The sequence below is a fragment of the Eucalyptus grandis genome, chromosome 3 (genome assembly GCF_016545825.1).
Source record: "Eucalyptus grandis isolate ANBG69807.140 chromosome 3, ASM1654582v1, whole genome shotgun sequence".
Taxonomy (NCBI): domain Eukaryota; kingdom Viridiplantae; phylum Streptophyta; class Magnoliopsida; order Myrtales; family Myrtaceae; genus Eucalyptus; species Eucalyptus grandis.
In genome coordinates, this window is record NC_052614.1 from 8,020,303 (window position 1) to 8,045,298 (window position 24,996).

At 41.3% G+C, this 24,996-nt stretch overlaps 4 protein-coding genes and 2 pseudogenes across 4 annotated transcripts; 4 read left to right on the forward strand and 2 right to left on the reverse strand.

Annotated features, from left to right (window-relative positions):
- The first annotated feature begins 210 nt into the window (after positions 1-210).
- On the forward strand, positions 211-3,323 carry LOC104436340 (mechanosensitive ion channel protein 10). The gene is made up of 5 exons (XM_010049082.3): positions 211-1,722; positions 1,795-1,915; positions 2,093-2,386; positions 2,461-2,663; positions 2,792-3,323. Exons 1-5 carry the CDS (start codon positions 275-277, stop codon positions 3,045-3,047), a joined length of 2,322 nt encoding a protein of 773 aa, XP_010047384.2. The 5' UTR covers positions 211-274; the 3' UTR covers positions 3,048-3,323.
- A 610-nt stretch (positions 3,324-3,933) lies between these two features.
- On the reverse strand, positions 3,934-5,989 carry LOC120292243 (40S ribosomal protein S3-3-like). The gene is made up of 4 exons (XM_039310479.1): positions 5,747-5,989; positions 4,721-4,775; positions 4,458-4,589; positions 3,934-4,322 (listed from the first exon to the last, which is right to left on the reverse strand). The coding sequence occupies exons 1-4, from the start codon at positions 5,968-5,970 to the stop codon at positions 4,158-4,160; spliced, it is 576 nt and encodes a 191-aa protein (XP_039166413.1). The 5' UTR covers positions 5,971-5,989; the 3' UTR covers positions 3,934-4,157.
- A 2,360-nt stretch (positions 5,990-8,349) lies between these two features.
- LOC104438982 (mechanosensitive ion channel protein 10) lies at positions 8,350-11,996 on the forward strand. The gene is made up of 6 exons (XM_039310478.1): positions 8,350-8,534; positions 8,858-10,281; positions 10,354-10,474; positions 10,653-10,946; positions 11,025-11,227; positions 11,365-11,996. The coding sequence occupies exons 2-6, from the start codon at positions 8,966-8,968 to the stop codon at positions 11,618-11,620; spliced, it is 2,190 nt and encodes a 729-aa protein (XP_039166412.1). The 5' UTR covers positions 8,350-8,534; positions 8,858-8,965; the 3' UTR covers positions 11,621-11,996.
- Positions 11,997-13,922: 1,926 nt separating this feature from the next.
- Positions 13,923-16,977, forward strand: LOC120291613 (annotated as a pseudogene).
- Positions 16,978-17,129: 152 nt separating this feature from the next.
- On the forward strand, positions 17,130-19,027 carry LOC104438984 (annotated as a pseudogene).
- Positions 19,028-20,596: 1,569 nt separating this feature from the next.
- LOC104436339 (40S ribosomal protein S3-3) lies at positions 20,597-23,710 on the reverse strand. The gene is made up of 6 exons (XM_010049081.3): positions 23,555-23,710; positions 22,809-22,956; positions 22,519-22,690; positions 21,416-21,470; positions 21,130-21,261; positions 20,597-20,988 (listed from the first exon to the last, which is right to left on the reverse strand). Exons 1-6 carry the CDS (start codon positions 23,582-23,584, stop codon positions 20,824-20,826), a joined length of 702 nt encoding a protein of 233 aa, XP_010047383.2. The 5' UTR covers positions 23,585-23,710; the 3' UTR covers positions 20,597-20,823.
- Between the last annotated feature and the right edge of the window lie 1,286 nt (positions 23,711-24,996).

Here is a 24,996-nt window from a genome sequence, read left to right on the forward strand (position 1 = left end):
ATGTCCTGAGTTGGTGATTTATGATTAGAAGTTGAATTTGTTTGAAAGGACTAAACTTTTTGTCTGACTCGAGTGCTAGAGTCAGTCCACGACCTCAGTCTATCATGCATATTGTGTTGGCCTATTGCTGTCTGTGTGTACGTAATTCAGTATGGTAGATCTACGCTTGAATTCTCTCTTTTGGTTTTCTCTTGTGCTGTCCAGAGTTTGATGTTGAGCTGAAGCCTTATGAGCGGTATAGTTTTAAACCTTTAGAACTTGTCCCGGATCATGAATGGATTCTAAAGGAGAACGTCAAAAAGGCGGCGAAATCACCATGTTGGAGAAAAGGAAAGTCGATGGAAATGAAGTAATTGTGAACGTCTCGACTGAAGGGGATGCAAAAGCTGTTACTGAGGACAGGGGTTCTGAGGAGTTGGAAACTGCTGCTCCGAAGCAAACCCGGCTGGATTCTCCCTGCAAGGCATTCACTGAATCATGCCCGTCTCCCGAAATAGCGAGTCTCAGCCCTAAAGCTCCCAATGCTAATGAATCTCTCGTTAGGAAAAGGAGTCTCAACAGGTTGGTGTTCTCAAAACCGAAGTCGAGGTTTGGGGAGCAACTGTATCTTTTTGATACCACTATGTTTGAAGAAGAGCCCAATGCACTGTTGCAAGAACAAGTTGGTGGGCACTCTCCTTTCAGAGGCTCATTTAATTGGGCATCACCCAATAACAGATCAACAAGTTCGACCAGGAATGTTCCAGTCTTTCAGAAGACACCACTCATGGCATCTCCGGGATCAACAGTAGGAGGAGGTGGAGGGGAGGATGATAAAGAGTTCTACAAACAAGTTACTCTTGAATTGAGCCAAGCAAAGCATAAGAGGATAAAGACCAAGACTTTGGTGGAATGGACCGTGTTTTTTCTCATTCTCGGGTGCTTGGTGGCTAGTTTAACGGTCGATCAATTGGAAGCATGTAAGCTATGGGGTTTAGAGATGTGGAAGTGGTGTGTACTTGCGGTGGTGCTATTCTCTGGCATGTTGGTTACCAATTGGGTGATGCATTTCATAGTTTTCTTGATTGAGAGGAAATTTTTACTTTGGAAAAAGGTACTCTACTTCGTTCATGGTTTGAAGAAGAGCGTTCAAGTTTTCACTTGGTTGGCCTTTGTTCTTCTCACGTGGGTACTGTTATTCAATCGAGGCGTCAAGAGGTCGAAGATTGCCGATGAGGTTATGGATTACATAACCTGGACTCTAGCCTCAATTCTTATCGGTTCATTCCTATGGTTCTTCAAGACTTTACTGCTGAAGATATTAGCATTGCGTTTCCACCTCTCTGTATTTCTGGATCGAACTCAAGAATCGATCTTCCATCACTACATTTTGCAAACCTTATCCGGGCCGCCTCTTATTGAGGAGGCTGAGAGGATAGTGAAAGATCCTAGTGCCCACGAGTTTAGTTTCAGATTTCTGGTGAAAGGTAAAATGAGAAAGGAAAAGAAGGTGATTGATATGGGGAAGATATATAGGATAAAGAAAGAAAAGATTTCGGCTTGGACAATGAAGATGTTGATTGATGCGGTGAAATTTTCGGGGCTATCGACCTTATCAAATACGTTGGATGAAAGCATAGATTATGGAGGAGTTGAGCAAGCGCATAAGGAGATAACAAATGAGAGGGAAGCGATGGCCGCTGCGTATCACATTTTCAATAATGTCGCTCAGCCGAATTGCAAGTGAGAAACGAAAGAATTCAGCAGATTAATGGATTGTTTGGACTTTCGGTAACCTTATTGTATTTTTTGCAGGTACTTCGATGAAGACGATCTTAGGAGGTTCATGATAAAGGAAGAGGTGGATCTTATCTTCCCATTGCTTGAAGGAGCAGAAGACGGAAAAATTGACAGAAAATCTTTGACAAACTGGGTGGTCAGTGCATTAATGTTTAATTCATTATAATTTTTTTCTATTGCCCATTTTCATGTCGAGCAATTAACATGCATCGTCGCTCCGCACTCTTCGTCTTCATTCCAGTGATCTGTATTTTAATGTGAATTTGCCCAGAAGTGAAAGGAGATTTCACCGTCAGATATAATCCTTTTGCAGGTGAAGGTTTATCACAGCCATAAAGCGCTGGTGTATGCTTTAGCCGACACGAAAACAGCAGTAAGGCAATTGAACAATCTTGTAATGGGAATATTGATCATTATTACCATCATCATATGGCTTCTTTTGATGGAAATTGCTACGACCAAAGTCCTACTCCTGCTTTCGTCCCAGCTTGTCATGGCAGCTTTCATTTTCGGCAACACATGCAAGGCAATGTTTGAGGGAATCATCTTCGTATTTGTTAGGCATCCATTTGATGTTGGCGATTGTTGTCTTATTGATGGTGTTCAGGTAACTCCCACAAAACCCATTCCACTTTTATGCCGAGATGAGTCCAACTTACAGCAATTCATCTCTCATGACAGTTGATGGTGGAGAAGATAAACATCTTGAGCACTGTCTTCTTGACGCTCGATAATGAGCTAATCAACTATCCGAATTCGGTTTTGGCTACGAAACCTATAATCAATTACCGCAGAAGTCTAGACGGGCGTGACAAAGTGGAGTTCTCGATTGAATTTATGACCCCATTGGAAAAAATCGGAGCAATGAAAGAGAGAATAAAAAAGTAAGTGGATGGAGTCGCTACAATTTCCTTCTTTTCTTGTTGCAAATGGAATGGCGATTTGACTCTTTTTTGCTGCAAGACCGTATAAAAGATTTCCTAAAGCCATTTCTTCTAATTATTCTTGTCAGGTACTTGGAGAAAAATCCGCTACACTGGCACCTGAACCACGACGTGTTTGTGAGTGAAATCGAGAATCTGAACAAGATTAAGATGGGGCTCTACGTCAATCACACGTTGAACTTCCAACACTATGTAGAGAAGAACAGGCGGAGGACTGAACTACTCCTCGAGTTAAAAAGAATATTTGACGACTTGAATATTAGATATGATCTCCTTCCTCGAGAGGTCCATCCGTTGCAGAGTGAGGATAAGAAAGAGGCATGAAGGGCAGGCGATGATTGCATTTGGCCGTTGAAATCTCCGACAGTCTGGCAAAATCTTCAGTCCGCTTTCTGGTAAATGAGATGACTAGGTCTTTGATAGACTGGACTTATGTAATTGTTCCTTTCATGTAATAACGGAGCGAGGTCAATAGAAGACAGTCGCATTGCCTTGGGCATGTGAGATATTTTGGCTTGGTGACTCAGTCGCCGTTAGCCTTTGAAACATTGAGGCTGGCAGCTAAGAACGATGTCAGCGAATGTAATGTACCTTTTATCTATCACGTGCTGCGATGGAATGAATGCATATCATGTGTTTGCCCAAGAATGCACGCTCAGATGTGCCCTTGCGTATGCATGTGTTCGGAAAAGTTTAGCTTCCAGCTAAAGACCCTGTTTGTCCGTGCACGTGCATTGCAGCAAGTGCTTGTGATAGAAATTGGAGGTTATGATGTTAGGCTGCATTATCCAATGATATAGGCATCATGCCGATTTAGTAGTTCGACTGAAGCAGGCGCATGGCATGAGTACCATCTATGTACATCTGTGAAGTTCCAAGCTCTCTTCTATGAGATATGCAATCAAATTCCGATCAACTCGTTTCAAATATGTGAAGTACCCCATCCAAGCTCTGAATAAGGGGAAATAAAAACATTGAATATGCCAAGAGAGGTGTTTAACATTCAGAAAGGTACAAACCTCAACATTAATGACAACATGGTTGCGTATAACAGAGGCATGTACACAACAGAATCATGTTTCTTTCTTCTCGGTGTCATTTTGCAAGTTCCAAGGTTTTGAAAAATCTTCTTCTCTTTTAGGAATCCAAGATTTGCTACTGCAAGCCTCCCCAGTGAATTATAAGCTAACGATGGTTTGGAATTCTGTCATCAACAAGGGCCAGTACTACTTACTAGTTTACTCTGCATTATTTTGGACGATACTGAAAACATCTTCTAGCCAAATTATGTAAAGCAGAAATCTCCACCAAAATTTGTAGCATAATCTAGGAGAAGTAAGCAGTAGCGCAAGCTATAAGAAAGTTACAATGAGGCATACAGTACTGTAAGGACAAAACATCATGCTGAGGTAATAACACGATCAGGACTGTTGATTAAGCAACTGGAATCTCGATGTTGGCGGTCAGCACCGGTGGAATATATTCCTCTTCTTCCTTCGGGGGATGAATAGTCACCAGATCAGGCAATGGAGTCATTGGTCCTTGTTTGCCCTTGGGATCCCAGTCAAGCATGATCTTGACTTTGATGCCAAGCCCGCCCTAATTGATTCATGAGAAAAAGGAAAAAGATTTCACCAGGTGTTAGCCTTGACCAGATGGAGCAATTACCAACTTGCACATGATTCTTAAGAAAAAGGTGGGGAAGGGTGTGGTGTGTTTTGAAGGACATCTCACCTGTCTTAGAAGAACATGCCTCACGGCAGAGTCGATATACTCGTTGACAGGTTGTCCAGAGGATATCATGTACCCATCCTTAAACTTCATCGATTTAGCTCGCTGAGCACGTAGCTTCCCACTCACAACGACCTGCACAAGCGCCCAAATCTCAGAACTACCTGAAGCTTTATTACCAAGAAAATGGTGGTTTTTTTTTTGTTGGGGGTTGGGGGGGTTGCAAAACCATTAGATAACATGACCATTTTCATCATTTAACATACCTCACATCCCTTGGCACCACTCTCCATCACAAATCGCAGAACACCATAGCAAGCCCTGCACAAACCAGCAAATTTAATTCTCAATAATTAGTCAAGCATCAAGGAATCTTCTCAAATGATTCTCAGAGGGAGACAAAGTAAAACAATGGATAAGCATCATGGGTGTTGCCAACAATGTCCGAGTAAGATTGGCCCATCGCAACAATGTGAAGAAAATCTGAAGATGGTTTCCAAGCATTAAAACCTTTAAATGTATGAGACTCCCACTACAGGCACTCAATAAGAAAATAACAACGTCATATTGAGAGAGAAGCCAGTCCACGTCATTCAAAAGCAGGGAGAATCGGCCCCTGACAACTGGACAACAAACAATCCATGCATAGAATAACACCTGTGGGGAGACTAACAGATGCGGAAGTATATGCAGCAGAGAATTTTTCACAGCTACAAAATAAGTTGCACCTCGATCCGAGCATCTTTCTCCAATCAAGTGAAAAAATAAATTCAGGCAATGGTAAAACTAAATGATTCCACGAGATGGCTAAAGAAAAGAACCCTCTACTTTCAGCCATTCAGATTCGTCCCCTTCAGCCCCAGAGGAGCTAACTTAATGGAGAAAATGATCATATGAAAGACTAAAGTTCTGGAAAAGACAAGAAGATTAAAGCAGGAGCGACTAGGCTCACATATCATTACTGCAGGTACATACCCTAAATCACAACAGTAGTTTCATGCTGACAATTTTGTATTGTCGATGCTCAAATAAGCAGCGAGACCAGCATCCACATGCTTTTCTCATAATTAACTTTTGCAAGTGACAAAACCAAAATTCCCACAAAATAAAAGGGAAAAAGGAAAATGGGAAGTTCCCAGGATAGTTCTCTCAAACTGACTAAAATTAAGCAGAATATCTACTTCAAAAAACTAAGGGCAAATGTAAGTGTAGTCAGCACAAAGAAAAAGAAGGTGATGATTAATTTTTAGCAATCATATATGCTGTGTGCCATTTAGAGCTGCGTCATGTACCTCCGAACAGCCAGGCCTCCCAGGAGCTTGTACCGCAGAGACTCCGCCTGAGCAATGGCACAGAGGCCCCTGTTGTTAACTTTCTCGGCATATAACTCCGCACCATTTTCGGGGAACTTGAAGCGTTTCTGGACAACAGAAGTCAGTTCCCGAATCCTTCTCCCCTTCTCTCCTGTTAGAACAAGAATTACGCAACTATTAGATAACATGATCGTTTTTTTCATAAAACAAACCTCACATCCCTTGGCACCTCTCCATCACAAATCGCAGAACACCATAGCAAGCCCTACGCAAAAACCGGCAAATCTACTTCTATTAGTCAAGCATCAAGGAATCTTCCCAAATGATTCTCAGAGGGAGACAAAGTAAAACAATTGATAAGTATGATGCGTGTTGCCAACAATGATCCGAGTAAGATTGGCCCATTGCAACAACGTGAAGAAAATCCGAAGATGGTTTCCAAGCTTGCAACCTTTAAACGTGCAGGACTCCCACTACAAGCACTCAATGAGAAAATAACATCATCACATTGAGAGAGAGGCCAGCCCATGTCGTTCAAAAGCAGGGAGAATAAGCCCCGACAACAGGACAACGAACGATCCATGCATAGAATAACACCTGTTGGGAGACTAACAGGTGCAAAAGTATATTCAGCAGAGAATTTTTCACGGCTACAAAATAAGTTGCACACCGATCTATGCATCTTTCTCCAATCAAGTGAAAATAAATTCAGGCAATGGTAAAACTAAATGATTCCACGAGATGGCTAAAGAATAGAACCCTCTACTTTCAGCCATTCAGATTCGTCCCCTTCAGCCCTAGAGGAGCTAACTTAATGAAGAAAATGATCATATGAAAGACTAAAGTTCTGGAAAAGACAAGAAGATTAAAGCAGGAGCGACTCGGCTCACATATCATTACTGCAAGTACATACCCTAAATCACACAACAGTAGTTTCATGCTGACAATTTTGTATTGTCGATGCTCAAATAAGCAGCGAGACCAGCATCCACATGCTTTTCTCATAATTAACTTTTGCAAGTGACAAAACCAAAATTCCCACAATATAAAAGGGAAGCAGGGAAGCATAAAGAGACTTTTTTGCTGCAGTACTGTTTGAAAGATTTCCTGAGGCCATTTCCTCTGATTTTTCTCGTCAGGTACTTGGAATTGATTGTTATTAAAAAGTTCTTAATCATACTTGGTTCTACAATAACAAATTCAAAATCGATCGATGACTTGCAAGAAAAATATGTATGTGATTACTCACATTTTGTATATTGCTTATATTTAGCATTGTGAATAACTATTTGATTAATCGGAACAAATGGTTATTCAATCTCGATTTGAAATTCGAACAAATTATATCGTCTACTATTGTTGTTCAATCCAATACCAATGCAATTTGTTCCACGTAGGTGTTTAGCTGAATGCCTTGCTTCACAGCAAATTGTGCTGGGTCACAATAAGATGGACTTCTTTCAACTACTCCCATCCTTATCTCATAAAGGAACACTAGATTATTGGAGAGTCCAATAAGGAAAAAGAAAAAAGAAAAATCTTTTGTAAACTTGTCTTTTTGCGATACATTTGATCGTCTTTAACGAGGCATGGTATCACACAAGGGAATACTAAGCAAGAGAATTGCAGGTCATAGCATCCTATTTAATAGGCACATGTGGCCGGACCCATTAGAACACGAAATCAATGAAATGATCAAACGGTTACATCACGAACAACTGGACTATGTAACATTTTCAAAGAATTTTTTTAGAAAGATATTGTGGAATAAACTTGCAATGAGAGATGCATAAAGCATGACCGAGATGAGGACCCTTTGGATTAATATTGAATATACTCTAGCGAGCGAGATTGGCACAAAAGTAATGTGATTGGCTATAGAAAAGTCATCCAATAAATTCAAACCTCTCATTTGGTGATTAGTTTTAATACAAATTTTATTTGAACTAAATTTTTTTTAATAAAAACTAATTTTTTTATAAAAAATGATAGGATTTTTAATCAACTCTTATCCCCGCAGCCCCACTATCTCCGAGAAGGGGATGGCCGGCGGGGCTCATCGGGAAATGCGTAAATCAACAGTAGCTGGTTCGACCAGCAATAACGGTCCGCTTTGACGCAGCGCCGACAACGTTGCTGGTGAATAAATGAAGGCGATGGCAGTAGACGGAGGACGAAGACTGGAGAAAAGACAGAAACCAGTTTTTATTTTTATTTTTATTTACTTGCCGCGTCGCGATACATAATTTTTATTGGCTTTCAGAGCACGTCAGCCCCATGACGTGGTGATACATAGTCACTGGATATTTTCTCGGTCGTAGACATAAACACTCTTGTACGGACACATACTGCGGTCAGACTTCCAAAGATGTTCTCGGTCAAAGACGGATGGAAAGGAATGATGAGAAAGAGCTCTCTCTCTCGCTGCGTGCATCACATTCCTGGGCACCTTACAACCTCTTTTCCACAAAAAATAATATATAAGAATGACTGAATAGAAGGTCAAGCTTTGTCACCTTGCCGCCTGTCCCATCACAGGAGAAAATCAGACCATTTCGGTAGTCCTTTGTCTTTCTTTTTATGATCAACGCTGTTCTTAGAAACCCGGGCATGTACTATCATTTTAAATACGCTCCCCGAGTTGGATCAGCTCTCAGCAGCGATTCATGCTTCTCAGCAGTCTCTTTTGGATTTAGCTTCCTTGTTTTGTTCTTGGGGAAGTGAGCTCAACGGAACACTGACAAGCCCGCGCTAATCCTTGTTGAAGGTAGGCGGTTTTCTTGATCTGAGCTTTAACTTTACCCATAATGAGCATCCCACCAGATCACTTGACCATTTCATTTCTTGATCGAGAATCATCTGCTGCATAATCTGTACCTCTTCCTTTATGTCCTGAGTTGGTGATTATTGATTAGAAGTTGAATTTGTTGGAAAGGACTAAATTTTTTGTCTGACTCGAGTGCTAGAGTCAGTCCACGAGCTCAGTCTATCATGCATATTGTGTTGGCCCGTTGCTGTCTGTGTACGCATTTCAGTATTAGTAGATCTGCACTTGAATTCTCTCTTTTGGTTTACTCTTGTGCTGTCCAGAGTTTGATGTTGAACTGAAGCCATATGAGCGGTATAGTTTTGGACTTTTAGAACGTGTCCCGAATCATGAATGGATTCTAAAGGCGTCGAAAAGGCAGTGAAATCACCATGTCGGAGAAAAGGTATGTCGATGGAAATGAAGTAATTGTGAACATCTCGACTGAAGGGGGTGCAAAAGCTGTGACTGAGGGCAGGGGTTCCAAGGAGTTGGAAACTGCCGCTCCAAAACAAACCCGGGTGGATTCTCCCTGCCAGGCATTCAGTGAGTTGAGCACTGGTGTCGCAAAATCAGCGGGAATGAGCTGCCCATCTCCCGAAGTAGCCAGTCTCAGCCCTAAAGCTCCCTCTGCTAACGAATCTTTCGTTAGGAAAAGGAGTCTCAACAGGTCGGTGTTCTCAAAACCGAAGTCGAGGTTTGGGGAGCAACTGTATCCTTTTGATGCCACTCCGAAGACACCGCTCATGGCATCTTGGGGACCAGCTGGAGAAGGAGGTGGAGAGGAGGATGATGAAGAGATCTACAAACAAGTCACTCTTGAATTGAGCAAAGCAAAGCATAAGAGGATAAAGACCAAGGCTTTGGTTGAATGGACCGTGTTGTTTTTCATTCTCGGGTGCCTGGTGGCTAGTTTAACAGTCGATCAATTGGAAGCATCTAGGTTATGGGGTTTACAGATGTGGAAGTGGTGTGTACTTGTGATGGTGCTATTCTCTGGCATGTTGGTTACCAAATGGGTGATGCGTTTCATAGTTTTCTTGATTGAGAGGAAATTCTTACTTCGGAAAAAGGTACTCTACTTTGTTCATGGTTTGAAGAAGAGCGCTCAAGTTTTCACTTGGTTGGCCTTTGTTCTTCTCACGTGGGTACTATTATTCAATCGAGGCATCAGGAGGTCGAAGATTGCCAATAAGGTTTTGGATTGCATAACCTGGACTCTAGTCTCCATTCTCATCGGTTCATTCCTATGGTTCTTAAAGACTTTACTGCTGAAGATATTAGCATCGAGTTTCCACGTCACTACATTCTTTGATCGAATTCAAGAATCGATCTTCCATCACTACATTTTGCAAACCTTATCCGGGCGGCCTCTTATCGAGGAGGCTGAGAGGATGGGGAAAGATCCTAGTGCCCACGAGTTTAGTTTCAGAACTATGAAGGAAGGTAAAATGGGAAAGGAGAAGAAGGTGATTGATATGGGGAAGATATATAGGATGAAGCAAGAAAAGGTTTCGGCTTGGACAATGAAGATGTTGATTGACACAGTGACAAATTCAGGGCTATCGACCTTATCAAATACGTTGGATGAAGATGAAAGCATCCATGATGGAGGAGCTGAGCAAGCGGATAAGGAGATAACGAGCGAGATGGAAGCGATGGTGGCTGCATATCACATTTTCAATAACGTCGCTCAGGCTGGTTGCAAGTGAGAAACTAAAGAATTCAGTAGATTAACGGATTGTTTTGTCTTTTGGTAACCATATTGTATTTTTTGCAGGTACTTCGATGAAGACGATCTTAGGAGGTTCATGATCAAAGAAGAGGTGGATCTTATCTTCCCGTTGCTTGAAGGAGCAGAAACTCGAAAAATTGACATAAAATCTTTGACAAACTGGGTGGTCAGTGCATTAATGTTTAATTCGTTGTAATTTTTCACTATTGCGCTTTTTCATGTAAAGAGCAGATAACGTACATTGTCGTTCCACACTCTCTGTCTTCGTTCCATTGATCTGTATTTTAATGTGTATGTGCCGAGAAGTGAAAGGAGATTTCAACTTGAAATACAATTTTTTTCAGGTGAAGGTTTACCAAGGCCGCAAAGTGCTGGTACATGCTTTGACCGACACAAAAACAGCAGTAAAGCAATTGAACAAGCTCGCGACAGGAATATTGATCGTTATTACCTTCATCATATGGCTTCTTTTGATGGAAATTGCGACGACCAAAGTACTAGTCCTGCTTTCGTCACAGCTTGTTCTGGCAGCTTTCATTTTCGGCAACACATGCAAGACAATATTCGAGGCTATCATCTTTGTGTTCATTATGCATCCGTTTGATGTCGGCGATCGTTGTGTTATCGACGGAGTTCAGGTAACTCTAAAGAGAAACACTTCCACTTTTCTGTTGAGATAGAGTCTGACTTATAGCAATTCATATTTCTCATGGCAGTTGATGGTGGAGGAGATGAATATCTTAAACACTGTCTTCTTGAAGCTCAATAATGAAAAAATCTTCTATCCAAATTCAGTTTTGGCTTCAAAACCTATAAGCAATTACAACAGAAGCTCAGACATGGGTGATAAAGTGGAGTTCTCAATTGATTTTATGACTCCGTTGGAGAGAATTGGAGCAATGAAAGAGAAGATAGAAAAGTATGTCGATGGAATTGCTTCAGTTTTCCTTCATTTCTTATTGCAAATGTCATGGCCTATATAGAGACTTGTTTGTACAGGACCATATGAAAGATTTCTTATAGCTATTTTCTCTAATGACTAGCCTTCTTGGTCAGGTACTTGGAGGAAAATCCGCAACACTGGCACCCGAACCACAACTTGATTGTGAGTGAGATCGAGAACGTGAACAAGATTAAGATGGGGCTCTATGTCAATCACACGATGAACTTCCAAGATTATGCAGAGAAGGGCAGGCGGAGGACTGAACTAGTCATGGAATTAAAAAGAATTTTCGATGACTTGAATATTAGATATAATCTCCTTCCTCAACAGGTCCATCTTTGCCAGATTGAGGATAAGAAAAAGGCGTGAAGGGCAGGTGATGACGGCATTTGGCTGTTGAATGAATGCTCTGAAAATCTGCCACAGCCAGTGGTTTCGTCTGCCTGTTAAATAAAGGAGATGACTAGATCTTTTGATAAATTGGGCTACCTCATTTTTCTTTTCACATGGCGATGGAGCGAGGCCTGCAGAAGACGGTTGCATCGCCTCAGGGATGTCAAGACGATCAAAAGACCCACTACTGATGCACGATAATTGTGTTTTGCAAAGCATACCTAGATGATGTTCTGTCTTCTGGACGTTTTGCGACGCGTTTTTCATATTTTGGCTTGGTGATAATTGTTATTTGAAACATGAGGCCGTCGGGTTTGAATGATGTCAGTGAATGTAATCTACCTTTTACTTACCTCAAATGTGCCTTTTTCTGTGCATGTGTTGGTGACGTTCCGGCGAAGGACCAGAGGTTTGTCGGCGCAGGTGCATTAGTGCAGGTGCATGAGTATGATAGAAATTGGTGGCTACGATGTCAGGCTGCATAAAAAATGATCATAGGCATTGTGCCGATTCAGTAGTTCGACTGCAATGTGTATGGGGTGTCATGACTCCCTCTAAATCTGCGAAGTTCCAATCTCTCATCTACGCAATAAACAATCGATCGGGATAAGCTCGTTTCGAGTACGTGAAGTCTCCCGCCCGAGCTCGATTAGGAAAGAAAAACATTGAATACGCCAAGGGAGCTCCCTAAAATTCAGAACGGTACTAACCTCAGCGTTAATGACAACGAGGCTACAAATGACAGAGGTACGTACAGAACAGAATCGCGTTTTTTTTTTCTCGGTGTAATTTAAAAGTTCCAAGGTTTTGAACAATCTTCTTCTCCTTTTGAAATCCAAGTTTGCAAGCCAAGCGTCGACAGTGGAATTTGCATAATCCTTTCTCAAAATGTCAGCTAACGATCATTTTGAAATTGTGATACCGACAAGTACAAATACTACTTACTAGGGGACTCTTTTAGATAATTGAAAACATCTAAAGCAATTTTCACCAAAATTCATAGCATAATCTCTGGTGCAATTGGTTTGGTTTTGGAAAATGTTTTTAGGAAAATACAAAGGCCTTTGAGTTAAATGGGTTTTTAAAAATGCAAGTAGTGTTGAGTAAAATGTATTTTAAAAACACATCAAGAAGCAACTTCGATTTAAATTTCATTCAGTAAAAACTCTGCTTTATAAAGGATTTTTTCCATTTAAAAAAAAAAAAAACACTCTCAAATTATTTGCCAACAAAGCTCAGTAAACAATGGGTGAAATATAGTTGCTAGCCAATTGATAGTGGCTAGATCTAGTTGTTGGCCAACCTTGCTTGAAGACACATGACCTCAAGCGTCACCTTGGATCGGCCGAGCAAGGGCCGGTGACACTCACAGGATCTGGGGGAGGGCCGCAACCCTCACTACCGGTCAGCTGGGTCGCAAGCCCCTGGCCAAGTTTCAATGACCTCGGCCGACCCTCCCCCCACCTTCCCAGCAACGGTAGGGCGGCAACAATAGCGAGGACTAAGCCCTCACCAATTGTTGTTCATTTTTTGCTTTAAAAAAAATAATTTTAAATTTAATTTAAATAATTCTTATATTAAAATTCGTTAAGTGCCAAAATGACGTCGTTTTAATGTTTCTTGTTTGAGTCAACCTTCTAGCGAGCCAGTTTTTTTAATATAAAAATTAATTTAATTAATTTTTATATGGTCTTGGATATGAAAATGTTTATGATCAATGTTTTTTTAAAAATCGATAAAGAAAATTTGAGCGAGTTCAAACGTGAACACTTTTATAGTCTCAATAATGAAAACTTTTATGGTTCAAGTAAATTAACCCACCTACTTTCTTTTTCTTTTTCCTTTTCCAAACAAGAAATGTTTTAATGATATTTTTAGTGAAATGACTTGCTCAGTTTGATTTTTGAATCAAAGGTGAAGGGATTAGCGAAGGAAGTCCAAAAGGGGAAGGAGCTTCGGACAATGTACAGAAGGAGATAGGAGAGAACCTAGGATTACCTCCGATGCTGCTTTCAGATTGCCGAAAACAACAGCTTGCTTTAGCTAATCGTCCGCCACAAGCACGATGACGACGAACACAGCAACAACAGCCACATGAGGTGACTTCTCTCTTTGAACTATGGCCAATCATATGTTTAGTGGACATGGTTTTGGTTACTAGCAATAGGGGCAGACGAGGTAGTGAATTTGCTAATCGATTCGAATGACTCGATTAGGATGTATTTGTGGTGAAAGAGATCCCTAGTCATAGACTCATTTAGCCGAATTCAGATGTTATATGAACCCGTCGAGCTGCCAGAGAAGACAGCCTGGGAGGACCACTGCGGAAATATATGGGGCCACATGGCGGGGCCTTGACGTGGTGGTCAAGTGCATCTTCCTGGACTTCTTCCGCACGAACCTGAGCGGCGCCTCGTTCTCCGCGCAGGAGCTCGAGACCCTGTCACTGCAGCAGCACCGGTTCATGCTGCAGCTGATGGGCGTGCGCATCGACCCGCCCGAGCACGCGTGTACAGTGACCGAGTTCCTGCGCTGGACCCTCAAGGAGTGGCTCCACGGGCCCGGGAACAGGAGGAAGAGTGAGAGGGCGAAGCCGTTGTGTCCGCTCGGGGAGCCGCTGAGCCTGGCCTTGGAGATAGCCCGAGCGATGCAGTATTTGCTCGGGCAGAAGCCCAGGATGATCCATAGAGACATGAAGCCCAGCAACATCTTCTTGGACGATGCGATGCATGTGATTTTGGGCATGCCCGGTTCATGGGAGATGAAGAGCTGGCATTAACAGGTGAAACAGGTAAATTCAAGAACATTTTTCTTGTCAACAACCTTTTCTTTTCATTTCGATGCCGATGTCAATGCATCAAATTAGCAAACATTATTTGGCAAGTCCAACTTAGTAATACAACATTCGTTGCTTTCTTGCATCTAATGGACTTTTTGTGTACATGGCGCTGGAAGTAATATAGCGCAAGTCTTAAAATGAGAAATGTGACGGTTTCGGAGTCATACTCAACGAGCTTGTCACTAGTAAATTCCCTTACATCGAGACCAATTTAGGCCCGCCGAGGTTCTAAAAACTTCCCCAATTCTAATGTTGCTGTTGTTTATAATTAAAATGCTACTGAACATTCATTGACTTTTTCCATTGTCTTATACAAATAGATTGCAGTGGAAGTAGCAGAAGGCAAGCTCAGGCCTGCGCTTCTGGAGGATGTAAATGACCAACTTTTTTTTTTTTTTTGGTCGAAGAAAATGACTAACTTGAAAAGCTTTTTTGATATTTTCATACCCCGATGGAAAAACTCTATGTTTGAAATCTGGAGGAGACGAACAAAGAAAAGAAGACTTAGCAAGTGTAACTACCCATCTAATCGTCCAAGTTACAGCGAAACGTGGCTTTATATGATCTTCGTGTTTATGTTCTGTTTCTAATTTTAATTAAAATTTGATATATGAAATATATGACTAATGTGCCCACTCAGTCGAAGCCGCTATAGTGGACTAAGCAAGTCGTGGATACGTCTAAATCAGTTAATAATTTAGTGAGATTAATTTATGTTAATTTTATTTGGTGCAGAAATAGGATGACCTCTTTCCACAAAAGAAATATATAAGAATGACTGAATCGAAGGTCAAGCTTTATCTCCTTGCGGCCTTGCCGCCTGTTCCATCACAGGCCATTTTAAAAATGGAGAAAACTCACCACAAATCCTAAACTTTATTTAAAGCGATAAATTTATCTTAATTTTTTTATGACACAAAAATTCTCAAACTTTTCCAATCATAATACATTACCTCACACACTATAATCGGAAGACATTTTCATCTTTTACTTTAAATTTTTTTTTTTTTTTCCTTTTTCTTTTCCTTTTCTTCTCCTTTTTTCCCTCTGTCGGTCATGACTGCTTCCGGCGAAGGGAAGCCAATTTAGGCAAGAGCCACCCTCACCCTTGCCAACATTGGGTAAGGTTGGCCCTTGCCTAGAGCAAGGACAACTCTTGACATCTCTGGTAAGGGCAACCCTTGCTTGACGCTAGGGGAGGGCAGCCGTTGCCTGGGTCGAATCTAGCGAGGAATGCCCTTGCTCAACGCCGACGAGGGTTGTCTTTATCTGCCTCGGGGAGGGTTGCCCTCGCTTGCCCCGTGCAACAGCAGCCCTCGCCTAAGGTTGGCTTCCTTTCACCATGGCTAGTGAAGGGAAAAAAGAAGAAGAAAAAAGAAAAAAAAAGTTAAAGTAAGAAACGAAAATGTCATATAGTTTAAAGTAAATGTGTCATACAAATATAAGTTAGGAGGTTTTTTGTATCATGAAAAAAGTTTAAAATAAATATGTTAAGTTGGTAAAATTTGAGATTTTTTATATCGCAAAAAAAGTTTGAGATAAATTCTTTACCAAAAAAAAAAAGTTTGAGGTAAATTTATCGGTTTGAGTAAAGTTTTAGGTTTTTGGTAGCTTTTTCCCTTTAAAAATTAATGAAAAAAGTTCAAGGGAGTAAAGTAAAAAACTCTTATACTTTTCTTTTTCCCGAAATTTAAGTCTAAATGAATATTTTAATGATATTGTGGTGAAAGGACTAGCTCAGTTTGATTTGGGAATTAAAGGTGGAGGAAATAGAGGAGGAAGTCCAAAAGGAGAAGGAGCGTCGGACAATGTACAGGAAGAGACCGGAGAGAACCCAGGGGTACTGCCTTCGGATAGCCAAAGACAACGGCTTTCTTCAGCTAAACGTCGGCCACAAGCACCACGACGACGAGGACGACAAAGAACACGGCAACAATAACAGCGACAGTTATGCTAATGACAACGATAACATTAACAATAATAATAAAAACCAACGAGAAGAGGTCCTTCTCTCTCCTCAACTCTACAACGGCAATGCCAGTCCTCCGTTTGTTTGTTTTTTCCTCTCTTTTTTGTTCGTAAAATAAGCATTTCATTAAACTAGTTTTCAAGATGGAAGACCTGAGAGATGGGCATCAGTACATAATAAGTTCCAAAGAGCGGGAGGGGAAGAAACCCAATTTTGAGGCGAGGCATTTTCCCGTGGGTTTTAGCCATCCAGTTGGCAGCCGAATTTGCCGCTATAGGGCAGTAATACATTGTCTATGATTAAAACGCAGTCTATTGTCTATGATTAGAAAATGCTACTGAACATTAATCGACTTTTTACATTGTCTTGCGCAGACAGATTGCAGTGGAAGTAGCAGAAGGCAACCTCAGGCCTGCACTTCCGGAGGGCGAAGATGGCCATCTCGAAGAGCTAGTCCAACTCATACGCCTCTCTTGGGACCAAGACCCTTCAACGAGACCGCCTCCACAATCACTCACAATTTGAGAGTAATTAAGCAGATGCTCACTGAAAATGCTTAGATTTTTCAGAGGGAATTAACGCGAATTGCAATTCCCCGAGGGTGTTAGTCATATGAAAAATTACGTCATCTGTCCCTCTTACACGTCTTCTAGCACCTCGCTTGAATAACAGTACCCATGCGAGAAGAACGAAGGCCAATCAAGTGAAAACTTGAATGCTCTTCATCAAACCAAAAACAAAGTAAAGCACCTTTTCCCGAAGTGAAAATTTCCTCTTAATCAAGAAAACTATGAAATGCATCACCCAATTGGTAACCGACATGCCAGAGAATAGCACCATTGCAAGTAGACACCACTTCCACATCTGTAAACCAAAAAAAAAGTAAGGTTTTGGATTACATAACCTGGACTCTCGTCTCGATTCTTATTGGTTCATTCCTATGGCTCTTAAAGACTTAACTGCTGAAATTAGCATTGCGTTTGCACGTCACTACATTCTTTGATCAAATTCAAGAAGTGATCTTCCAACACTATGTTTTGCGGACCTTATCTGGGCCGCCTCTTATGAAGAAAGGCATAATGGGGAAGGAGAAGAAGGTCATTGATATGGGGGATAGGATGAAGCAAGAAAAAGTTTCGGCTTGGAAGATGAAGGTGCTGACTGACGCGGTGAAAAATTCGGGGCTATTGACTTCACCGGCTATATTTTTAAAAAGCATCGATGATAGAGAAGTTGAGCAAGCGAATGAGGAAAAAACGATCAAGATGGAAGCGATGGCTGCTGCATATCACATTTTCAGAAACGTCGCTCAGCCGGGTTGCAAGTGAGAAAATGAAACGGTTTCGGCAGGTACTTCGATCAAGATGATCTTGAAAGATTCATGATCGAGGAAGAGGTGGATCTTTTCCTCCCATTGCTTGAAGGAGCAGAAACTGGACGAATCAACATAGAATCTTTGTCAAACTGGGTGGTCAGTGCATTTATGTTTAATTCATTGTAACTTTGTGTTGCTGCCCGTTGCTGCCCTTTTCCATGTAAAGTGCAGTTAACATGCATTGTGGCTCCGCACTCTTCCCCTTCATTCCAGTCATCTGTATTTTAATGTGAATTTGCTGACAAGTGATAGGAGATATCAGCGTGAGATACGATCCTCTTGCAGGGGAGGGTTTATCACAGCAGTAAAGAGCTGACGTGTGCTTTGGCCGACTCGACAAAAGCAGTAGGGCAATTAGACAATGTTGTGACGGGAATATGCATCGTTATTACCATCATTATATGGCTTTTGATGGAAATTGCTACGACCAAAGTACTAGTTCTGCTTTCGTCACAGTTAGTCATGGCCGCTTTCATTTTCGGCAACGCGTGCTAGACAATGTTTGAGGGTATAATCTTCGTAATTGTTAGGTATCCATTTGATGTTGGCGATCTTTGTCGAACCCATTCCACTTTTATGCCGAGATGAGTCCAATTTACAGCAGTTCATATCTCTCATGACAGTTGATGGTGGAGGAGATAAATATCTCGAGCACTGTCTTCTTGACGCTTGATAATGAACTAATCAACTATCCAAATTCGGTTTTGGCTACGAAACCTATAATCAATTACCGCAGAAGTCCAGACGGGCGTGACAAAGTGGAGTTCTCGATTGAATTTATGACTCCATTGGAAAAAATCGGAGCAACGAAAGAGAATAAAAAAAGTAGGTGGATGGAGTCGCTACAATTTCCTTATTTTCTTGTTGCAAATGGAATGGCGATTTCACTCTTATTTGCTGCAAGACCGTATGAAAGATTTCCTAAAGCCAATTCTTCTAATTATTCTTGTCAGGTACTTGGAGAAAAATCCGCTACACTGGCACCTGAACCACGACGTGTTTGTGAGTGAGATCGAGAATCTGAACAAGATTAAGATGGGGCTCTACGTCAATCACACGTTGAACTTCCAACGCTATGTAGAGAAGGACAGGCGGAGGACTGAACTACTCCTCGAGTTAAAAAGAATATTTGACGACTTGAATATTAGATATGATCTCCTTCCTCGAGAGGTCCATCCGTTGCAGGGTGAGGATAAGTAAGAAAAGAGGCATGAAGGGCAGGCGATGATTGCATTTGGCCGTTGAAATCTCCGACAGTCTAGCAAAATCTTCAGTATGCTTTCTGGTAAATGAGATGACTAGGAGTGCGTTTGGTAACATTTACGTTTAAAAATTGTTTAGGAGCAGAAATAGAAAAAAAGTATTTACGCCGAGGAATTTTTGAACAAAAAAAAACGCGTTTGATAAATTTGTTCCGAAATATAAAAAGAATAGAAACACGTTTGGTAAATTTGTATAATTTTTTTTTAATTTTTTAATATTTTAATTTTAATTTTTCTATTTTCTTTCTTATTTTCTTATTTATTTTTCCTTTTTTTTTTTTTTTTTTTTTTTGGGCCTGGTCGTCGGCCCTTGCCTTGGCTAGGCGAGCTCGCTGGCAATGGCTCGGCGACAGAGCCTTGCGGCCGCTAGGCGAGGTCGGCCTCGCCCGGATCTGGGCGAGCTCGAGCTCGCCTAGCCAAGGAGCCTCGCCGTGGCTGGCCCTCGTCGGTGGTCGCGACCATGGCCAAGGCAATTGACCAAAGAAAAAGAGAAGAAAATGGAAGAGAGAAAAAATGGTCTAAATTTTGTTAGAAACAAAAACAACTTTTTTTTTTCTTGTTTCCGTTCCCGATGTGTTTCTAAAAATAAAAAAATAATTTTAGAACAAAAACGCAAACAAACGCGTTTACATTTCCTTTTTTTCAGGAACAAAAAAAACAAAAATTTGTGTTCCTGGGAACATAAACACTTTTTACCATGCAAGGCCTAGGTCTTTGATAGATTGGACTTATGTAATTGTTCCTTTCATGTAATAACGGAGCGAGGTCAATAGAAGACAGTCGCTTTGCCTTGGGCATGTGAGATATTTTGGCTTGGTGACTCAGTGGCCGTTAGCCTTTGAAACATTGAGGCTGGCAGCTATGAACGATGTCAGCGAATGTAATGTACCTTTTATCTATCACGAGCTGCCATGGAATGAATGCATATCATGTGTTTGCCCAAGAATGCACGCTCAGATGTGCCCTTGCGTATGCATGTGTTCGGAAAAGTTTAGCTTCCAGCTAAAGACCCTGTTTGTCCGTGCACGTGCATTGCAGCAAGTGCTTGTGATAGAAATTGGTGGTTATGATGTTAGGCTGCATTATCCAATGATATAAGCATCATGCCGATTTAGTAGTTCGACTGAAGCAGGCGCATGGCATGAGTACCGTCCATGTACATCTGTGAAGTTCCAAGCTCTCTTCTATGAGATATGCAATCAAATTCCGATCAACTCGTTTCAAATATGTGAAGTACCCCATCCGAGCTCTCAATAAGGGGAAAGAAAAACATTGAATATGCCAAGAGAGGTGTTTAACATTCAGGAAGGTACAAACCTCAACATTAATGACAACATGGTTGCGTATAACAGAGGCATGTACACCACAGAATCATGTTTCTTTCTTCTCGGTGTCATTTTGCAAGTTCCAAGGTTTCGAAAAATCTTCTTCTCTTTTAGGAATCCAAGATTTGCTACTGCAAGCCTCCCCAGTGGAATTATAAGCTAACAATGGTTTTGAAATTCTGTCATCAAAAATGGCCAGTACTACTTACTAGTTTACTCTGCATTATTTTGGACAATACTGAAAACATCTTCTAGCCAAATTATGTAAAGCAGAAATCTCCACCAAAATTCGTAGCATAATCTAGGAGAACTAAGCAGTAGCGCGAGCTATGAGAAAGTTACAATGAGGCATACAGTACTGTAAGGAAAAAACATCATGCTGAGGTAATAACATGATCAGGACTGTTGATTAAGCAACTGGAATCTCGATGTTGGTGGTCAGCACTGGTGGAATATATTCCTCTTCTTCCTTCGGGGGATGAATAGTCACCAGATCAGGCAATGGAGTCATTGGTCCTTGCTTGCCCTTGGGATCCCAGTCAAGCATGATCTTGACTTTGATGCCAAGCACGCCCTGATTGATTCATGAGAAAAAGGAAAAAGATTTCACCAGGTGTTAGCCTTGACCAGATGGAGCAATTACCAACTTGCACAAGATTCTTAAGAAAAAAAGGTGGGGAAGGGTGTGGTGTAGATTTGAAGAAGGACATCTCACCTGTCTTAGAAGAACATGCCTCACGGCAGAGTCGATATACTCGTTGACAGGTTGTCCAGAGGATATCATGTACCCATCCTTAAACTTCATCGATTTAGCACGCTGAGCACGTAGCTTCCCACTCACAATGACCTGCATGAGCGCCCAAATCTCAGAACTTCCTGAAGCTTTATTACCAAGAAAATGGTGGTTTTTGTTTTTTTTTTTTTTTTTTGGTTGTTTTTGGGGGTGGGGAGGGGGTATGCAAAACCATTAGATAACATGACCATTTTCATCATAAACATACCTCACATCCCTTGGCACCACTCTCCATCACAAATCGCAGAACACCATAGCAAGCCCTACACAGTAACCAGCAAATTTAATTCTCAGCAATTAGTCAAGCATCAAGGAATCTTCTCAAATGATTCTCAGAGGGAGACAAAGTAAAACAATGGATAAGCATCATGGGTGTTGCCAACAATGTCCGAGTAAGATTGGCCCATAGCAACAATGTAGAAAATCTGAAAATGGTTTCCAAGCATTAAAACCTTTAATGTATGAGACTCCCACGACAAGCACTCAATAAGAAAATAACATCATCACGTTGAGAGAGAAGCCAGTCCACGTCGTTCAAAAGCAGGGAGAATTGTCCCTGACAACTGGACAATGAACAATCCATGCATAGAATAACACCTGTTGGGAGACTAACAGATGCGAAAGTATATGCAGCAGAGAATTTTTCACAGCTACAAAATAAGTTGCACACCGATCCAAGCATCTTTCTCCAATCAAGTGAAAAAATAAACTATCAGGCAATGGTAAAACTAATTGATTCCACAAGATAGCTGAAGAAAAGAACCCTCTACTTCCAGCCATTCAGGTTTGTTCCCTTCAGCCCTAAAGGGGCTAACTTAATGAAGAAAATGATCCCTATGAAAGACTAAAGGTCTGGAAAAGACAAGAAGATCGAAGCAGGAGCGGCTGGCTCACATATCACTACTGCAGGTACATACCTTAAATCACACAACAGTGGTTTCATGCTGACAATATTTTACTATCAATGCTCAAATAAGCAGTGAGACCAGCATCCGCATGCTTTTCTCATAGTTGACTTTTGCAAGTGACAAAACCCAAATTCCCATAAAATAAAAGGGAACCATAAAACTTGACTGTCCTCAGACATGAGAAAGGTACTTAGAAAGCAACCAACTCACCCTAAGGACGGTCCAGAAAAAGAAAATGGGAAGGTCCCAGGATAGTTCTTTTAAACTGACTAAAATTAAGCAGAATATCTTCTTCAAAAAACTAAGGGCAAATGGAAGTGTAGTCAGCACAAAGAAAAAGAAGGTGATTATTAATTTTTAGCAATCATATACGCAGTGTGCCATTTAGAGCTGCGTCACGTACCTCCGAACAGCCAGGCCTCCCAGGAGCTTGTACCGCAGAGACTCCGCCTGAGCAATGGCACAGAGGCCCCTGTTGTTAACTTTCTCAGCATATAACTCCACACCATTTTCGGGGAACTTGAAGCGTTTCTGGACAACAGAAGTCAGTTCCCGAATCCTTCTCCCCTTCTCTCCTGTTAGAACAAGAATTACGCAACTATTCACTAATGTCAATCCAAACAAAGTGCTTGACCTTGATTTTTTTATTTTTTTTTTGCACTGAGGATACAATCATTCGAGTTGAACTTTTACCGAGCACATTTTGAGTGCGAGTGGCTCTAATGATGATCTCAGTCCGCATGGGGGTGACCCTCACTTCAACCCCAGAGTATCCATCTTCAGCAAGCTCTCTGGTGAGAACCTCATTAAGCTCTGCAAAGAAGACTCCGTCCGCCACAAACTGGTGGAACACAATAGAACGGACAGTTTATCAGAAATAGGATGGAAATGGAGACAGTAGCCTCCTATCAAAAGACACACAGACCCCTGTTCACTTCACCCAAGAACAACAACCATCGCGTCACCGAAAGAAGCGGAAACAGTTTCGCCAATGACTCAACAGTGCGAAATTAACAAAGCACACCGGCGGAAGCACGCACTGCAGAGCAATACTGCAAACTTCCAATCCCATTTCAACCCAACACTACAGATGACATCAACGACCGTTCGCTAACAACCCCATCCGTCAATTTACCGGGAAAACCAAACAAATTGAAACCGAAACTCTCGTTCCCAATTCTGCAATTCTTCAAATCCTAACATCCGATAGCACTACAAACCTCAACCAAATACCTCCCCAACGATCATCAATCAACATCAGCCGAAAAAACAACGCCCGCACCGAATCCCAATCCACGCATTTTCAGATGGACTTCCCCGGAAAATTCACGGCCCGCGACCGTGCGGATAATGAATTGGAATCGGATAACGAATCAAGAAAAGCTCGATACTTTCATTTCCACGACCAAGGAACGAGGGAGCAAGCGGGAAGAAAGGACCTTTCTTTTCTTGCTGATTTGAGTCGCCATGCTTGCTTCTTCTGCAGGGATCGAGCGCGCTCGAGCTCTTCCACGGCGATTAGCAGCTACAGTTTGCTACCACTGGACCTTCTTCCTCCGCCGAAACCCTAATCTTGGTATCTCGATCGATCGATCGATCGGGACTGACACGTCGAGCATTGGGCCGGGCCTTAGCCCATCAAGCCCAGCCCAATGGGAATAACCGTGTGAATTACTATTATACCCTCGAGTCAGGCCTGCCTGCTAATTGGAAAGTATCGATCCTATCCGTGCTTCTGCTAACTTTATTGAGGACGAAATATATTTTGTAAGTTTTGAATAATTATATGTGATATTATTAAGCAAAATTTTCATTAATCAGGCCTTTGGTAAATACCGGCATTTACTTGAGAAAAACGAATGAAAAGGACGATAACTAATATTTATTGAAATGCTTTAATTATCATGCTGATTTTCGTAAATGGAAAATACTTTTTTTTTTTTAGGTTACTGGATAAACCGTTTTGACCGAAAGTTGCCACATAAAACCCTAAGTGTCGCTAGCGGGGAAACCACCACCCCGACGCCATGCTTAACTCACCACATAATGCTTCAGCCTCCTCGGTGGAGGACAAAGGATCTATCATCCACGCCGCAACGGCCGATGGTTGTAAATGAAAAATACTTTATAGTGATAAATTGAATCAATTTTGAGAACTTTGAATGAAATTCCTAACTCAAAAGCTAGGTCCAATATCGTGATGATGTGATAATAAAGCTCTTGGATGTTGTTTTTGGCAACAACAAAAAAATTGCGGATAATAAATACCAACGCAATTACTAAATATTGTTTTCACATATACCTTTTCAAATTTGGAACGCGGAATTGGAATCCCCAATTTTCCTTCCATTTTTAAAAAATTCTAATTTGGACATATGACGTTTATCTGTACTTCCATATCTTTTGTCTATTTATATCTATCTAATATCTATGCCTCCATACTAATAATAAAGCAAATATCCGGATTTAGTATCTATCTTGATCACCATAAAAAAAAAAAAAAATTGTATTTGCATTCCCTTTTTGTCATTCAATTGAAATACATAATTGTAAAGTAAACTCTTTTATCACACTTCAAAAATATTAAATCGTTTATAAGACCATATGACTCCACCCGTCATGATAACTACATAGCTCAAACACCTTCTTGTCAATTTTCTACTGAACAATTAAATTTCTAATTCAATGCACAAAATGTCTTCGTGCTCATGCATGCTCAATTTGACTGTTCACATTCGCACACTCTTTTGGGGCGTTGGCATCTACCAGAATTGATTTTATTTCACAAAAAGAAATTAAAAAAGAAAAAAGAAAAGGAAAAGCAAGGGCAGGCACGCGCGCCGCTCGTGCACCGGGGTTACGTGGGTGGGGCCCGAGTCCG

Coding starts and splice junctions, on each gene's coding strand:
- LOC104438982 (XM_039310478.1), top strand. CDS start 8,966: ATGTCGGAGAAAAGGTATGTCGATGGAAATGAAGTAATTGTGAACATC. Junction 10,282..10,353: donor GTCGCTCAGGCTGGTTGCAA/GTGAGAAACTAA, acceptor TATTTTTTGCAG/GTACTTCGATGAAGACGATC. Junction 10,475..10,652: donor AATCTTTGACAAACTGGGTG/GTCAGTGCATTA, acceptor AATTTTTTTCAG/GTGAAGGTTTACCAAGGCCG.
- LOC104436339 (XM_010049081.3), bottom strand. CDS start 23,584: ATGGCGACTCAAATCAGCAAGAAAAGAAAG. Junction 22,691..22,808: donor TCGCACTCAAAATGTGCTCG/GTAAAAGTTCAA, acceptor TTGTTCTAACAG/GAGAGAAGGGGAGAAGGATT. Junction 21,262..21,415: donor GTGGTGCCAAGGGATGTGAG/GTATGTTTATGA, acceptor GCGCTCATGCAG/GTCATTGTGAGTGGGAAGCT.
- LOC104436340 (XM_010049082.3), top strand. CDS start 275: ATGGATTCTAAAGGAGAACGTCAAAAAGGCGGCGAAATCACCATGTTG. Junction 1,723..1,794: donor GTCGCTCAGCCGAATTGCAA/GTGAGAAACGAA, acceptor TATTTTTTGCAG/GTACTTCGATGAAGACGATC. Junction 1,916..2,092: donor AATCTTTGACAAACTGGGTG/GTCAGTGCATTA, acceptor ATCCTTTTGCAG/GTGAAGGTTTATCACAGCCA.
- LOC120292243 (XM_039310479.1), bottom strand. CDS start 5,970: ATGAAAAAAACGATCATGTTATCTAATAGTTGCGTAATTCTTGTTCTA. Junction 4,776..5,746: donor GGAGGCCTGGCTGTTCGGAG/GTACATGACGCA, acceptor TGGTTTGTGCAG/GGCTTGCTATGGTGTTCTGC. Junction 4,323..4,457: donor GGCATGTTCTTCTAAGACAG/GTGAGATGTCCT, acceptor TGAATCAATTAG/GGCGGGCTTGGCATCAAAGT.